The sequence below is a fragment of the Bombus vosnesenskii genome, unplaced genomic scaffold (assembly GCF_011952255.1).
Source record: "Bombus vosnesenskii isolate JDL3184/JDL3185 unplaced genomic scaffold, Bvos_JDL3184-5_v1.1 scf7180000013272, whole genome shotgun sequence".
Lineage (NCBI taxonomy): Eukaryota > Metazoa > Arthropoda > Insecta > Hymenoptera > Apidae > Bombus > Bombus vosnesenskii.
Window position 1 is genome coordinate 5,024,554 of NW_022882930.1, and position 14,253 is coordinate 5,038,806.

Below are 14,253 nucleotides of genomic sequence, written 5' to 3' on the forward strand. Positions count from 1 at the left end.
GTTATATTCTCAAGATAACATTAAGAAAAGTACTCTCAATTAAACTTAAAATCGAAACACGATTACAGTACCAATACGATCAATTTAACAATTACAAATATTTTATGTACATTTGTAATAATTATTTAATGTTTGTGGATTTGATTGATCTGAATCAAAATTTATCCATAATTTGAAGAGTTAACATGTTTGTAATTTCTTAACATTGAAGGTAAATACATTACTCTATGTCGTATTTGTCACAATGAACTATAATTGCTTTGCTTTCAACAGAAAAAAGAGCAGGTGATGTTTTTTATGCTTCCTAAAATCATATGGATCGCATATCCATATAACAACTTCAAAATACAAATTGTATACAATATCATACAGTTAGTTTATTATATTTTTACTTTGCTCTGAAAAATTTGTTTATCCACTTTATAAACATTACAATTTGCACATATTAATATCATTGTCAGTAGTTAACCAATACTGTACACATGTATCTTATTCAACTTGCTTTTCATGTAACAGAGAAGTCTATCATGGTTTGAATTAAATTAGCTGACGAGTGGCAGGCATCATGGTGAGTAAAATTGGTCACTCGTGGTTATTCGTTAGAAGATGACGATTCCCGCCTTTTTTCTGCATGCTTTTTTGTGAACTCTTCTGCATTTTTTAAAAACTTTTTTCTATCCTTTAAAAATTCTTCTGCAAGATCTGCCCTTAAAGGATGCTCTGGTTCAGGATCATTTACTAATGCTATCAGAGCTTGTACAACTGTAAATCAATTATGTATTACTTATCCTTCTATATTGTAACAAGAAAACAATGCAAAGAAAATTTAACCTTGGTCTGTCTTTGTAGCTGGTTTCCAGTTTTCAGCACTTATAATTGGTAAGCACACTTGCCCTTTCTCATCCACATTTGGATGATATATTTTTGTTTTAAAGTTTATCTTTGGAGGCTTAAAAGGATACTCTGCTGGAAAGTTTATTTCAATGCGAAATGCTCCTTTATTATATGGTGGATTATCCTAAAACATTTTAAGAAGAATGACAAGCATGTCTAAAAGAAAAAATAACAAAAAAGATATATGTCAGATATAATTAGAACTTGTATCATTATGTTACCGATTAAATTTTGAAAACGACATATACAATCATTCCAATGTTTCCAAAATCAAATTGTAGTACAGCATTGCGTATATCTAACTATAGTTGTCTTTACAAATAGGATTAGGTTAGGTTAGATTAGATTAGATTATATTTCTAAAATAGAATGGTACATCAAAACATACCGGTAGTATAAGACCTTGCCAAGTGAGAATATTCGATTCATCTACTTGAATATTTGTAAAATTTTTCATTGCCGAAGCTCTTAAATCACCAAGTTCCTAAAAGTGATACAATGATTATCATCGAAATTATTACTAAAAATTATAATAATCAAAAAGACATTCTTTGAACGAATAATGAAAATTCTAATTCATATTATTAGAGAAAATTTTAAGCACTTTGAGGATAAATATTAACAAATAATATTGGAAGTATCCAATATTCTATATCATCATGGGAAACCTCGACATCATTTAGAACATGCTATGAAAATTAATCCTGTTAAACATGTACATGACGAGTGTGTTGAAATGTTGATATTGTATTTTGCAATGTTTTTCACATATTCAATGTACTATCGTTCCTCGTTGACAGAAACTTTGATTTACCTTTTGCAATCTTCTCGTAGCTGCCATTTTGAAAATAAATTTCACTAAAAGTAGTAAAACTTGTCAAGTTCCTTAGTGATGGCTTCACAGCTATTCTGTCTTCGAAAATACCCTAGTATTTTTTATGAAAGTCTTTGGTAAACGAACATCGAACAAAACACTATATATTCCCTTTCGTTGGATTTTGTTTTACGGCACTAATTTCTCATCAATACAAATGTAGATTATTTACTGTTAGTCACGAATATGAATTGCTCTCCGTCCTATTCGTTTAACTGTATTGTATTGTACGCGTGCGTGCGTTTGGGGTTTATACATATGTACATATACATGCGTCAATTTAGGTAAAAAACCATTATATTTTAATGCCATTAAAGAAAGCATACTTGATAAAGTTTTTCAATATGTTAGATACTCTAAGAACAATTTTTAAATTCATCTTATAATTATCGATAATATATTCATGTACTATGTATAGGTGCTATGTTTTGAATTAATTCACATATAAAGGTTGTTGCAAAGAATTTTTGACTTCACATTCTTATACTGTCTGAAACATTTTTTTAATGACATATCAACTAGTGTTAATTGTCAAATTTTATTAAGTAAATTAACTATGGATGGGCTCTGTGATAACATATTGTATATTTTAATGAAAAGTTATGAATGTATATATTAATTTGTATAATTAAATAATAGGAAAAATTAATTCCTTATAAAAAAAGGTTAATGGTAAGAAATCTATTACTATGTCGAAGGAAAATATTAACTTACCAAAAGCTCCAAATGATCTATGTTTTTCTGAAGTTGATTTTATTCAAGTAAGTCAATATTAAAATGTGTTTTAACATAGAAATGCACTCTATTATGATACCTTTTATATTTACAATTTCTAGGAAAATTTCAATGTCGATACCTTTCTCCAAGAACACAGAAAGAGCACAAAATTAGAAACAATGCGTGATGATCTTGGAATATACTTGAAATTGTTAAGGTCTGCTATGATTGATTTAATCAATCGAGATTATACAGATTTTGTAAATTTATCAAGTAATATGATTGGTTTGGATAAGGCTATAAGTGATTTACAAACACCTTTAGGACAATTAAGGGAAGAAGTAATGGTAAATTCAACAAGAAAATATATTTAATTATTAAAATACTAAATTTTAAATGTTATTAGTAACATATTTTTTATGATAGCAAGTACAACAGATCCTGGATGATGAAGTTACGGCAATTACTCATAATATGAACGAAAATAAGAAAACACGAGAATACAAGCGAAGTGTATTCAGCTTACAGCATATTTATAAGTCTTTGAATAAACTTTCAACTATATTGTCTTTAAACACATTCCTTGAATGTCCTGCTAAAATAGATATTTTAGAACAAGCTGCTGCAGAATTTAATCAATTAGGATTTCATATGTCTAGGTGCAAACTGAACATTATCAATGAAAACCAAAAAGTATGCATATCTTTAAAAAATTGAACATAGACTTACTATTCTTATTAATGACAGAAATGTTATATTGTAATAGGAAGCTGAAGAACTTGAACAGTCTTATATGACATACCTCAATGAATTTTTCTTGGCAAGTATACAAGAAAAAAATTCTTTTTTATTAATTCGTTGCTTAGGAATTTATGTTACACTTGATAAAATAAGTGATGCAGAAGATCTAGTGAGGAAAGAGATTGTTGGTCCATTGATTCATAACGTAATTAATACGGAAAACTTGAAAACTGATTTACTAGGTCTACAAAATATATACAATAGGTTACTGAACATTTTAAATGTAGAACTTAAACAATTATTAGACATTACATTATATCCAAATAGGTATGCATTTTATTAAAGTCAAATTACATATGTCATTGTATAGAAATATTTCTAAATCTTTTTTTACAGACTTTCTGTGAAAGGTTTTAATTTTTTGGTGAACAGTTTTTGGATTGATGTAGAAGAAAAGATTGAGCAATATATAAAATACATCTTTGCTCCTGGAGATCCAATATTATTTCATTCAGTAAGTAAGTAAAGTTATACTATAGTAATGTAGTATATAACATTTTATAATTTCAGAGATATGTAGCAACCCTGGAGTTTTTAGAAAAATTGGAAGCTGAGTGTATTACTCCCGAATCTTTAATTACATTACAAAAGAATTTGCAATATAAAAACTTTTTGAAGAAGTGGAATTTACCAGTATATTTTCAAATTAAATTTCAAGAAATAGCTAGTGGAATTGAGACAGTTTTAACTGAATCAATATCACCAGCATCTGTAAAAGGAACATTGGAGTCCCTTACACAAGATGATTTTTCTCTTTATGCAACTTGTATTATATGGGAAAATCTACAAACGATTTGGGATAATAATGTATATCTACATCAACTGTTTCATAGATTTTGGAAATTCAGTCTTCAGATATGTGCCAGATATCGAATATGGATTCAAACAGTGCTTAAAGAAGTATATTTAATTTAAAAAAATAATATAATATATGATACTTGAATAATTAAAAATCCTAATTTTTTTTATGTAAAGGTATGGCCGATAGAAAATGAAATAAGCAACTTAAACAAAGTAGAACATTCCACAAAACTTAACTTCCTAATTTGTTTGTATAAGGATGTAGAAAAATTTGTAAATATACTTCCATTTCTTTTTGAAATAGCTCGATCGAAATTTAAACAAGAAAATCCAAGGATATTGACGCTATTAAAAGGTTACAACAAGAAAAATGTTAATATTATATTCTTATTCAAATCTTCTATATCATTACCTATATGTTTTTTTCGTAGATTCTCTCGATGAAACGATAAAGAATTTAAAAACAATTTGGCCACAAATTACAAAAGAAATAGTGGATGAATTATTGAAACAATGTGTAACACATCTGAAACAAGTCAGTGATATTCCGAGATTATTTAGACGAACAAAAAGGGATGTACCAACAAAACCATGCTCTTATGTAAAAAATACTCTTGTGTTCCTCCTCAATTTTCATGCAGATTACAAAAAGATAATACCAGATAATGTTAATTATTGGTTGGAATTGGCCCTTTCTGAGTTAACTGAACAGTAAGGAAAAAAGAAATAGTTATTATTGAAAATTATAACATTTGTAAAATTTTGTTATATTGAATTGTTGCAGTTATCTAGCTTCTGTAACAGACGTATTAACTTCAGTGCAAAAAACTGAAGAGAGTTTAAGAAGATTGAAAAAAATACGCGACAAATCCACAGGGTCTCTTACTTCCGAAGTTCAAGGAATCAGCGATGATGAAAAAATACGAATTCAGTTACAAGTTGATGTACAAGCTTATGCTAATATGGTAAAATCTATTGTCAAATAATTCATTTTTCACCATGTAAAAATTGTTTCATTATACATATAAATTATATTTCAGATTACAGAGATGCAGATTTCAATTTCAAATGTGCTTTATATGAAAGAATTGTTACACGCTGTTGAAACCGCAATCAAAAGATAATATTACTTTTTTCTCTATTTCTTTAATTTTTAAATAAACTAATTTAAACTCTCTTATTTTATGTCATTTATTTATTAGTTGTAATAACACAGTATTAATATATGTAGTTTTGTCTGTATATCATTTAACATTTTTCTTATCCTTTTTTTTCCATTTTTTGACTCATGAAATTTTGGAGAACAAGTGTCCAAATCTTTAAATTTAACAGACATTTAATGTATTATTTACATAGAAGTATTTATATTACAGTCGTACTTATCATCTAGCTGCTCGATTATGAAATATGGAATTCTTCTTATAATAAGCTCTGATCCCAAGAATCACTTTGTGGTAATTCAATAGTAGTTATTGAATCTTGGTGGGGATAAGTTGGATGCCACCAATCTAGAATTTGATAGCTAACAACATCATTTAAAATAACTTGATTTGTTAATGTATTAGGGACATCTGACGTTCCAAATCCGAGTTGTAATCGATGATCCTTAAAACCAGGCATCAAAGTCATCGATACTGATTGCAAAATCAAGCCAATTACTGGTGGCAACATACTATATTTTAAACAAGTCACCTATAAATTGTATAATATTGCATAAATTACTATTTACCATAACAATGCATTATGCATTAGAGATAATTGTCTCATAGTAAAATGAATACCCTGAGTATCTTGCAGCCCTCTTCCAAATTCACAGCTACATCCTCTAGCATTTCAAGAAAATCTGTCTTTTTACCATTGATCTTCGTTTTCAGTTTTAATGAATTATTGTTAGCTTTTGGCAACTCTTTTAATTTGAAATAGAAATACCATCGCTTTTTCCCTTCCTAAAAAGAATATCAATAAATAATTTATGATTAATTAATTTTACTAAATGATTCAATAGTAATATTACGTATGATTCTATGTTGCATACCTTATGCCACATAAGACAGCACTGTCTTTTAACAAGTGAATGTGGCTGATCTTGTCTTAAATAGGATACATTATCAACTTCTTTCTTCAAAGAAAAATAAGTGTAATGTAATGTTCTGATGACACAAGCACGGAGTCCGTGTGTACGAACCATACATTGTGGTTGTAGACGCTCTGGTAAACCAGGAACAAACCTATAGTAACTATATTATGCTTTACTTAATACTCCTATGTATTATCATTCTATTCAATTCTAGATTATTATGTTCTTATATAAAGAAAAACTTACGTCTTGTACAAATGAAACCAAAATTTTCCTGTTGTTACCACATGATAAGAACTTCTACATATTTGAGCAAATTTTCCCACAGCCTCTGGACTAATGTATTCAGATATAATAAACCATATATCCAATGGATAATCTACACCTAAATAATGTAAAAATATAATTTGTCCTTTATTTCAGGAATTCTTCTTGAATTTTGCCGTTTCATAGTTTCTGTTTATTTTACCTTCTTCTTCTTCTGTAGTGCTCTCAAAGGAATTTGTCTTTCTGTTTCTTCTTTGATTTGTTAATGCACCTATAAAGTAAGATCAATTTAAGTTTAATTGAGAGCTAAAAATGGAACATGGAAAAATGGAACTTCATAACTGATTATTTCTAAAAGTATCTACCTTTAGTATTTTTCTTCGACTTATTCAAATCACCCAGATTACCTTGATAACTTTCATTCATTTTGCTCCAGAAAGTTTTTTTCTCTATTGTTGCTTCCTTCACTGTACAGATAGAATTGGATGAAAAGATTTGTTATAGACTATTCATTCAAGGATACAAATAAATAAGTGGAATTTCTTATATTAGACAGAAATGGCATAACAAAGTTGATTGAAATGTATTAACAAGGTAACCTTCAGAGGAGACATTTATCACTGCCTTTTTAAATCTTGTGTGTGTCCGTGATGAATTTGCAAAGTCGTCAATGGTTATATCTGTCACGAAAAAATAAAGTATTATTTCGTCAGTATACACATACTTTTAATAATGTGTCAATCGAGGAATTTTTTAAAATAATTAGTAAAACAATAATTAACCTCCAATCAAATTGTCGTTGCCATTTTCCGCATTTACTTTTTTGTTAGATTTTTTCCTTAAAGTAGGCATGATGTTAAATGCTACGTTATTATATCTACAAATTAATCAGGTACCAGTTGCAACAGAATAAAACCTAAAACTTATAACTATTTACACTAGTAATGGATGACATTGTAACCGTCCATCATATTTTTTAGCAAAGTCAATAAGAAAGATGTGTTCAATCCGTATGAAGCATCGTGTTGTTTTTGCATTTAATAATTTTACGTTATAGATACTTCAGTTTTTTCACTTCAATAGACTAATTGCCAATAATTGAAGATAAGATTGAAGACAGATTTAAATGTAATCTGTATATAAACTTTTATTTAAATATTTAGAAATGTGTGGGATTATATTCTCAGCAGGTTAACGTAAACACGATGATTAAAAACTTTTATTTTAATTGATATTCTTTTAACGTTGAAATACTATGTTACAGAATTTTTTTTAAAATGAACGCTACGGAAAGTGAAAAACGTATCTTTAATTTTTTGCAACTGCAAAATTGTTGCTTAAGATGTTGTTTTCGTTTTGTTGGGTGGCGTACGCTAGATTGTTACGAAGATCCTATTAAATATGCAAAAGATGTATGTTTTAATTACTGTAATTTTTTAATTTTTGATTCAATATTAAATTCTTTTATAGGCTGGGTATATTAAAGCAGAAGATATCTCTTTTAACGATGATGTACCGTGCATAACCTGCTTAGGAATTCTACAAAATAAGACACAAGAACAAGTTATTGGAAAAGTATGTTGAAGCATCTGTTTTAAAATGTATATAGACATTTGATATAAATTTCAAATAATTTTACAAACAGATTCAAGTTGAAGTAAATAAACAAAATTATGATAGTGGAACATTTATATGTGCATTAACAATACCAGTATGCATCAGTGTCAGAGAACGTTTTTTGCATATACAATGTGCCACCCAACTTAATCTTTCAGAAGATGCATTGCTAGATTTTAAAATCAAACTGCAAAGTGTTAAAGATGTTTGGAAATGGATAATGATTCCGAAATTAGAATTGGCTATTAAAAAACAAGTGGATTCAATGACACCTTCTCCATTTCTGATTGAAATTATTCTAACATACAAATTTAATGAGAAAGAATGTGAAACATTGTAAGTTTAGAATTATTTTATTTATAGAAATATGTTACTTCAATTACAATAAAATATTTTTTGTCTTAGATTATTGTGCAAAGGAACAAATAACACAGGGAATAAATGGAAAAGAAAATATAACGAGAATAGATTTAGCAGGAAAAGTATAGAGACTCTAATGACCAAAATAATAGACAAAGAATTTTTTCAATACTTTAAAGCTGTGTCATTTGATACATCAGATAACATTAATGTAGAAAATATCATATGTTCACATTCAAGTATTTTTATAGGAGGTAATATTCCTTATTAAAAGTATAATTATAATATAAATTATTAAATGAATTATAACTTCAGGGCGGTATAATAAATTATCAAGAGAACTCAGTCAAACTCCATGGTTCATAAATGGAGAGAAAAAGATGCAAACATCTGTTCAGGACATATTGTGTAATCCTATTGCTGAAGTAACAAAAGCTCAATGTAAGTTGGATATTCTAAAACTTTTAATATTGTAATTAACTATATTTCAGTCAAAATTTAATACCCGCTTTTCATATATAGCTATTAAATTTTTATCATCTGGAAGAGAAGATGTGGACGTTAGAAACATATATTCTGGAAGGCCATTCGCCGTTGAATTAATTAATCCTCGAATGACCAAAATAACAGAAGAATTACTATCAAATTTAGTCAATAAAATTAATCAGTCCTCAAAGCAAGTACAAATTACGTCAAACTTAAAAGTTTTATCCAAATATGACTTGAAAAGGTTAAAAGAAGGCGAAAATGTTAAAACAAAATTTTACCGAGCACTTTGCGTTTGTCGTAATTCGTCTAAGAACGTATTATCTCTTGAAAAATTAAATGATTTGAAACGTGTGAAAATAATACAAAAGACACCAGTGAGAGTATTGCATAGACGACCTTTAAGTCCCAGAGAACGATTAATATATGAAATGAGAGCTCGCTGGGTTGAGCCTCAGGAATTAAAAAAGTTGGATATTACTACTGAGGATGCTAGTATGTTTTTTGTATTAGATATCAAAACACAAGCTGGAACATATGTAAAAGAATTTGTGCATGGAGATTTTGGTCGAACTAAACCAAGTTTATGCGACATTCTTAATGTCGAAATCGATATAGTCGCATTAGATGTAACAGGGATTAATTTAAATTGGCCATAAAAATTATGTTAGTATTGAAATAATTTTATACACCAATGTAAAAAATATAAATGTTATCTTAATAATAATTGTTTTATAATAAAAAATATATTTCAAATAATTTTTATTATTTCTTTAAAACTAATGTAATTTTTTATATTTCATTAATAATTGTCTTGTAATAAAAAATATATTTCAAATAATTTTTGTTATTCCTTTAAAACTAATGTGAGTCTTTATATTTCATTATCCAAAAATGTCTTTTTACAGCAGCCATAGAGATTCTTTCCGAGCTTTTCCGTTTAATTAACTGTAATTAATATAAAAATGATGATTTGTTTAAATAAAGAATTACAGCAAGCATATGCAAGAATTACCCTTGATATCAAATCTTTGGCTCCTGATGTAATTTGTTCTGGCCACTGTATGTTTATTGTCTTTATTTTCACGTAAGTTTCTTGCTGTGAATCACTAAGAAAAGGTGGTTTACCCACAAGAAATTCATAACAGAGAATACCTAAACACCAATGATCGACATATATATCATATGTTTGTCCTGTTACCATTTCTGGAGGTAAGTAATCTAATGTTCCACATAATGTATTCCTCCTGCAGTTATTGTTATTGATAGTAAACGTTGCTTTACTACTGTAGTAATTATTAATTATAATTATAAATATACTTACTTAGATGATGGTGCATGGACAGACCATCCAAAGTCTGCCAATTTTACATTACCTTCATGTGTAAGTAATAAATTTTCTGGTTTTATATCTCTATGAATTACATTATTTCTATGACAGTATTCTAAAGCATCTGCTACTTGATAGGTATACTTAGCAGATCTGAAGAATAATAATAACAATTAAAAGTAAATATATAAATTAATTAATCATAAATTATAAATTAATTTAAAAAATACATACAAGTGTTCATTAAATCTTTCATTTGGTTGTCTCTTTAATTCCTTATATAATTCTCCTCGAGCAGCAAACTCTAATACAAGATAGATGCGCTTATGATCATGAAAATACGTTAACATTTGCAGAATATTAGGATGCCTAAAAAATATTCTTACAGCATATTTTTATTTATGAATAAAAAATTAAAAGATGCACAAGATAATAAGTTTACCTTAAGTGTGTTTGAATTTCAATTTCACGCATCACTTGTTTTTCTACACGTCCTTTCATTAATTCCACTTTGTATAAAGTTTTCAATGCTACCATATAATGTGTACTTTTCTCTCTAGCCAAGTAAACACGGCCAAATTTACCTCTGCCTAAAGGTGCACCGATTTCAAAATCATCTAAATTCCATTGATACCTATGAAACAATATTTTATATTCATAATAAAATTAAAATTGATTAACATCTTTCACACTGATTGAAGCAAAATTTCTCTTCGCCATACCTTGATCCTCTAGTTTCAACATGGTCTTCCATTTTACATAAAGTATCTAAAACAATTTCCTTATACTCAGATGGAACATTGGATGGACATTGAAATGCTTCCATGTGAGCCATAATGTTACAAATTATAGACTTTCTAAAAAATGTTGAGATATTTTTGAGGAAAAAGGTTTTATTATACATCTATTATGTTGTATAAATTTATATATTGAAGTAATTTCATATTACCTTTGGGACACAATAGTTATTTATGTAATATATAATATTTGAATTGAATTCTTTAGTAAAATAATACTTCTTAGTAAAATAACCGATATATATTTATAAGAAATTTTTTAACATCTTCTGCACTTTTCAACTGACATTTTTGATTTAAAAAGAACTGATAGATTAAAGTGACATCTACAGTGCGAAAACCGCAAAAAATTTGATTGCAACACGTAATATTCCCCAAATTAATTTCAGTAGAGAAATTTATAATGAAGAAATTACTTTTAAAATATATTATAAATAAGTAATTCAACTTGAAATAAAAAAATTATAATTTTCAAAGAATATCTATAGCCTATCCAACGAGACGAGGCAGTAAACATAAACAAAATTTTGTTGCTATGGCTGCAAAGTGCCTCATCTCGTTGGACAGACTATAGAATTTGTATGCTCATGCTTGTGTAGGCTATATACGTATTTCGTTAAAGTTTCTCTTCTATACTTATCTCATGCTTTCTACTGGTCATCTATCATAAAGTAGTTTTTGCTGATCGATTTTGACATTTTGTGGTAAATTTTTGACAGAAATCGACCGACTCGAGTGTCACAATGGTAATTAAGCATGTTAAATGTTTGAGGTTATTTATATTCGTGTAAATAGTTAAGCAGTATATTATACTACGCGTAATTGATTTTATAATTGTTTTCGTTAAGGAAAATATTATGTGATTATTATCTTTAAAATCCTATAAATAAACTTCTTTTTAACATACTGTGTGTATTTACTTTACATATTTTCTTTTTAGGGTAATGAAAACTCGCTGCCTATGGAACTATGTTCTAATTGTAAGTCAGTATGAAACATTATTTTTGATATCTTGAAATAACCCATCGTTGTTCCAAGTATATTCGTTGAAAATAAACGCTTTATATACTTTTCTAATAGTTAATATTATATTATGAAATTATTTCGAATAATATTTGATAAAAATTTTATATGAGATCATGTTAAAAATAATTTCTTTTTATTTAAATCATTTTTCATTTACATATTGCTTCTGATTTATTTTTATCTCCAACTGTTTCAACTAAACATAGCACTTCTGAAGTATTAACCACCATATTTGTTGATGTACACATACATACATATGCACACATTTAATGCTATTAATAAAAAAATATTAGTTTTATGGTCCTTTCATTACCTTTTAACATAAAAATATCTTTTTTTTTAGTTGATGCTGATGAAATTAGAAGATTAGGAAAACGATTTCGGAAGTTAGATTTAGATAACAGTGGTGCTTTAAGTATTGATGAGTTTATGTCATTGCCAGAATTACAACAGAATCCTTTAGTGCAACGTGTTATAGATATATTTGATGCAGATGGCAATGGAGAAGTAGATTTTAAGGAATTTATTTATGGTGTTTCTCAATTCAGTGTTAAGGTACATATAAATTTTATTACAAGATAACAATAAATATAAATAGAGCATTCAAAAATACTTTCATTCTTTTTTAACAGGGAGATAAAGAAAGCAAATTAAGATTTGCATTTAGAATTTATGATATGGACAACGATGGTTTTATAAGCAATGGGGAATTATTCCAAGTATTGAAAATGATGGTAGGCAATAACTTAAAGGATACTCAACTTCAACAAATTGTTGATAAAACAATATTATTTGCTGACAAAGATGAAGATGACAAAATTAGTTTTGAAGAATTTTGTTCTGTAAGTAAAAACTTTTAGATGATTCTAGACAGGCTAATTATATAAAAAATTTGTTATATGTGATTTCAGGTTGTTGGTAATACAGATATTCATAAGAAGATGGTGGTTGATGTTTAAATTATTGAAAGTTTATGGGAAGAAAAATATTAGAGAACAAGTTAATGGTAATATCAATTTGACTTAATGAATTCATTATTAACACTAGATTGATTGAATAGTTATAAGTAACAAAATTGTGTAGGGTGAAATTATGTTATTAAGTCTTTAATCTATACAAAGTCTTTAATATATATATATATACATAAGTTTGTCATCTGTGAAAATGCTTTCCATAGTGCACTGTACATTACAATTTAATTGACCACCGACCTTCTAAGATTGTGCACATTTACTAAACATGTGTATTGTATAGATTTTAATATTATAAAATGTCTTATACGCAACATATACATATTTTTAGTTGAAATATTACGTTTTTTTAGTTGAAAATATTATTCAAATAGCTCTGTTATCATTTTATAATTTATAATATGATTTAATTAGTGTACAAAAAGCTATAAAGTTGTTCCAGAATATTATTTTATATATTGAAATCTAATTCAGATATATGTTTTCATTCTTATCTTACAATATACTTCAATAATGTGAAATATGTCTAGTAAAAAATTGCATTTTCCATAAATTTAATTTTCCTAATTTTTCTATTAAATAATCAGAGTTAAATGAATAGGAACATTTCATTTCTTTCATAATATAAGACTCATTGAATTAGGTTCTGTAAGTAGTTAATTTGTAAAAAAGATTCTGTTTATTTTTAAAAGAAGTTTGTATTGTATATATTATGTTCAATGATTAATTAATCCATCAATTGTGTATTTGAAAGAAGTATTATATATTATTTAATCAATTATTACTAACATTTGAGAAGTCCCATGTGTTGATAAAATCGATTTTACAGAGAACTTCAGTTTTGAACTGGATTTACATAATAGCGGGATTCTCGAAACTTTCAAATACGCAAATTTTTAAAAATAACCTTATTTGTTTATTATATGACTATTAAGAGAATAATGTATTACAAAACAGAAATTAAATAATATATATTGTTTTATTCTATGATTATAATATTTTGTACATTTACATATTATAAAATCTTAATGTTCAAAATCTTAAGGTAATGTTGAAATAAATCCATGATATATATATATAATATTTAGCAATTTGAAACCTATATATATATTTTCCAATATTTTTATTTTATAAATGAATATAAAATTTATTTGATCGTGTATTATTACTAAATATAATAATTTAGAAAAATAATTGTAAATCCATAGGTTATTAACATACTATTAACTGTATGT

At 27.1% G+C, this 14,253-nt stretch overlaps 6 protein-coding genes across 14 annotated transcripts; 3 read left to right on the forward strand and 3 right to left on the reverse strand.

Annotated features, from left to right (window-relative positions):
* Positions 1 to 171: 171 nt before the first annotated feature.
* LOC117231470 (ubiquitin-conjugating enzyme E2 L3) lies at positions 172 to 2,044 on the reverse strand. The gene is made up of 4 exons (XM_033489936.1): positions 1,709 to 2,044; positions 1,283 to 1,378; positions 832 to 1,018; positions 172 to 762 (listed from the first exon to the last, which is right to left on the reverse strand). The coding sequence occupies exons 1-4, from the start codon at positions 1,733 to 1,735 to the stop codon at positions 593 to 595; spliced, it is 480 nt and encodes a 159-aa protein (XP_033345827.1). The 5' UTR covers positions 1,736 to 2,044; the 3' UTR covers positions 172 to 592.
* LOC117231463 (conserved oligomeric Golgi complex subunit 2) lies at positions 1,890 to 5,264 on the forward strand. 4 transcript variants are annotated; one of them, XM_033489919.1, is made up of 11 exons: positions 1,890 to 2,028; positions 2,408 to 2,529; positions 2,605 to 2,832; positions 2,912 to 3,178; positions 3,252 to 3,553; positions 3,623 to 3,740; positions 3,797 to 4,186; positions 4,262 to 4,442; positions 4,519 to 4,798; positions 4,872 to 5,052; positions 5,128 to 5,264. In XM_033489919.1, exons 2-11 carry the CDS (start codon positions 2,458 to 2,460, stop codon positions 5,209 to 5,211), a joined length of 2,103 nt encoding a protein of 700 aa, XP_033345810.1. In that variant the 5' UTR covers positions 1,890 to 2,028; positions 2,408 to 2,457; the 3' UTR covers positions 5,212 to 5,264. The 4 variants fall into 4 exon arrangements, with proteins under 4 accessions (XP_033345810.1, XP_033345811.1, XP_033345812.1 ...); XM_033489920.1 differs by having other exon boundaries at positions 1,930 to 2,052; XM_033489921.1 differs by lacking the exon at positions 1,890 to 2,028 and adding an exon at positions 2,057 to 2,313 and having other exon boundaries at positions 3,623 to 3,744; positions 3,825 to 4,186.
* A 141-nt stretch (positions 5,265 to 5,405) lies between these two features.
* Positions 5,406 to 7,506, reverse strand: LOC117231467 (transmembrane protein 183B). 3 transcript variants are annotated; one of them, XM_033489931.1, is made up of 8 exons: positions 7,214 to 7,393; positions 7,031 to 7,111; positions 6,797 to 6,898; positions 6,634 to 6,702; positions 6,411 to 6,549; positions 6,123 to 6,315; positions 5,869 to 6,033; positions 5,406 to 5,779 (listed from the first exon to the last, which is right to left on the reverse strand). In XM_033489931.1, the coding sequence occupies exons 1-8, from the start codon at positions 7,281 to 7,283 to the stop codon at positions 5,507 to 5,509; spliced, it is 1,092 nt and encodes a 363-aa protein (XP_033345822.1). In that variant the 5' UTR covers positions 7,284 to 7,393; the 3' UTR covers positions 5,406 to 5,506. The 3 variants fall into 3 exon arrangements, with proteins under 3 accessions (XP_033345822.1, XP_033345821.1, XP_033345823.1); XM_033489930.1 differs by having other exon boundaries at positions 6,123 to 6,324; XM_033489932.1 differs by lacking the exon at positions 7,031 to 7,111 and having other exon boundaries at positions 6,123 to 6,324; positions 7,369 to 7,506.
* On the forward strand, positions 7,185 to 9,607 carry LOC117231465 (putative tRNA pseudouridine synthase Pus10). Of its 4 annotated transcripts, none has more exons than XM_033489922.1 (7): positions 7,185 to 7,323; positions 7,696 to 7,843; positions 7,902 to 8,006; positions 8,077 to 8,384; positions 8,454 to 8,662; positions 8,724 to 8,849; positions 8,931 to 9,607. In XM_033489922.1, exons 1-7 carry the CDS (start codon positions 7,292 to 7,294, stop codon positions 9,551 to 9,553), a joined length of 1,551 nt encoding a protein of 516 aa, XP_033345813.1. In that variant the 5' UTR covers positions 7,185 to 7,291; the 3' UTR covers positions 9,554 to 9,607. The 4 variants fall into 4 exon arrangements, with proteins under 4 accessions (XP_033345813.1, XP_033345818.1, XP_033345815.1 ...); XM_033489924.1 differs by lacking the exon at positions 7,185 to 7,323 and adding an exon at positions 7,540 to 7,621; XM_033489923.1 differs by lacking the exon at positions 7,185 to 7,323 and adding an exon at positions 7,541 to 7,627.
* A 72-nt stretch (positions 9,608 to 9,679) lies between these two features.
* Positions 9,680 to 11,438, reverse strand: LOC117231468 (aurora kinase B). The gene is made up of 7 exons (XM_033489933.1): positions 11,174 to 11,438; positions 10,947 to 11,081; positions 10,667 to 10,858; positions 10,459 to 10,593; positions 10,219 to 10,377; positions 9,910 to 10,141; positions 9,680 to 9,842 (listed from the first exon to the last, which is right to left on the reverse strand). The coding sequence occupies exons 2-7, from the start codon at positions 11,057 to 11,059 to the stop codon at positions 9,756 to 9,758; spliced, it is 918 nt and encodes a 305-aa protein (XP_033345824.1). The 5' UTR covers positions 11,060 to 11,081; positions 11,174 to 11,438; the 3' UTR covers positions 9,680 to 9,755.
* Positions 11,439 to 11,612: 174 nt separating this feature from the next.
* LOC117231469 (calcineurin subunit B type 2) lies at positions 11,613 to 13,355 on the forward strand. Its single transcript, XM_033489934.1, has 5 exons — positions 11,613 to 11,767; positions 11,962 to 12,001; positions 12,391 to 12,602; positions 12,680 to 12,889; positions 12,959 to 13,355. Exons 1-5 carry the CDS (start codon positions 11,765 to 11,767, stop codon positions 13,004 to 13,006), a joined length of 513 nt encoding a protein of 170 aa, XP_033345825.1. The 5' UTR covers positions 11,613 to 11,764; the 3' UTR covers positions 13,007 to 13,355.
* Positions 13,356 to 14,253: the final 898 nt, after the last annotated feature.

Bases quoted from the DNA above. Each gene is read 5' to 3' on its own strand.
- LOC117231470 (XM_033489936.1), bottom strand. From the start codon at position 1,735: ATGGCAGCTACGAGAAGATTGCAAAAG. The intron at 1,019-1,282 runs GTATGTTTTGAT...AAAATGTTTTAG, and splicing joins GGCAAGGTCTTATACTACCG to GATAATCCACCATATAATAA. The intron at 763-831 runs GTTAAATTTTCT...ATTGATTTACAG, and splicing joins AGCTACAAAGACAGACCAAG to TTGTACAAGCTCTGATAGCA.
- LOC117231463 (XM_033489919.1), top strand. From the start codon at position 2,458: ATGTCGAAGGAAAATATTAACTTACCAAAAGCTCCAAATGATCTATGT. The intron at 3,554-3,622 runs GTATGCATTTTA...CTTTTTTTACAG, and splicing joins ATTACATTATATCCAAATAG to ACTTTCTGTGAAAGGTTTTA. The intron at 4,187-4,261 runs GTATATTTAATT...TTTTATGTAAAG, and splicing joins TTCAAACAGTGCTTAAAGAA to GTATGGCCGATAGAAAATGA.
- LOC117231467 (XM_033489930.1), bottom strand. From the start codon at position 7,283: ATGCCTACTTTAAGGAAAAAATCTAACAAAAAAGTAAATGCGGAAAAT. The intron at 6,550-6,633 runs GTAAAATAAACA...TACATTATTTAG, and splicing joins CACTACAGAAGAAGAAGAAG to GTGTAGATTATCCATTGGAT. The intron at 5,780-5,868 runs GTATTCATTTTA...TACAATTTATAG, and splicing joins AGGGCTGCAAGATACTCAGG to GTGACTTGTTTAAAATATAG.
- LOC117231465 (XM_033489922.1), top strand. From the start codon at position 7,292: ATGCTACGTTATTATATCTACAAATTAATCAG. The intron at 8,007-8,076 runs GTATGTTGAAGC...TTTTACAAACAG, and splicing joins AAGAACAAGTTATTGGAAAA to ATTCAAGTTGAAGTAAATAA. The intron at 8,385-8,453 runs GTAAGTTTAGAA...TTTTTGTCTTAG, and splicing joins GAGAAAGAATGTGAAACATT to ATTATTGTGCAAAGGAACAA.
- LOC117231468 (XM_033489933.1), bottom strand. From the start codon at position 11,059: ATGGCTCACATGGAAGCATTTCAATGTCCATCCAATGTTCCATCTGAG. The intron at 10,859-10,946 runs GTATGGCGAAGA...ATTGTTTCATAG, and splicing joins GTTGAAACTAGAGGATCAAG to GTATCAATGGAATTTAGATG. The intron at 10,378-10,458 runs GTATGTATTTTT...ATTATTCTTCAG, and splicing joins GAAAGATTTAATGAACACTT to ATCTGCTAAGTATACCTATC.
- LOC117231469 (XM_033489934.1), top strand. The intron at 12,002-12,390 runs GTAAGTCAGTAT...CTTTTTTTTTAG, and splicing joins TATGGAACTATGTTCTAATT to TTGATGCTGATGAAATTAGA. The intron at 12,603-12,679 runs GTACATATAAAT...CTTTTTTAACAG, and splicing joins TTTCTCAATTCAGTGTTAAG to GGAGATAAAGAAAGCAAATT.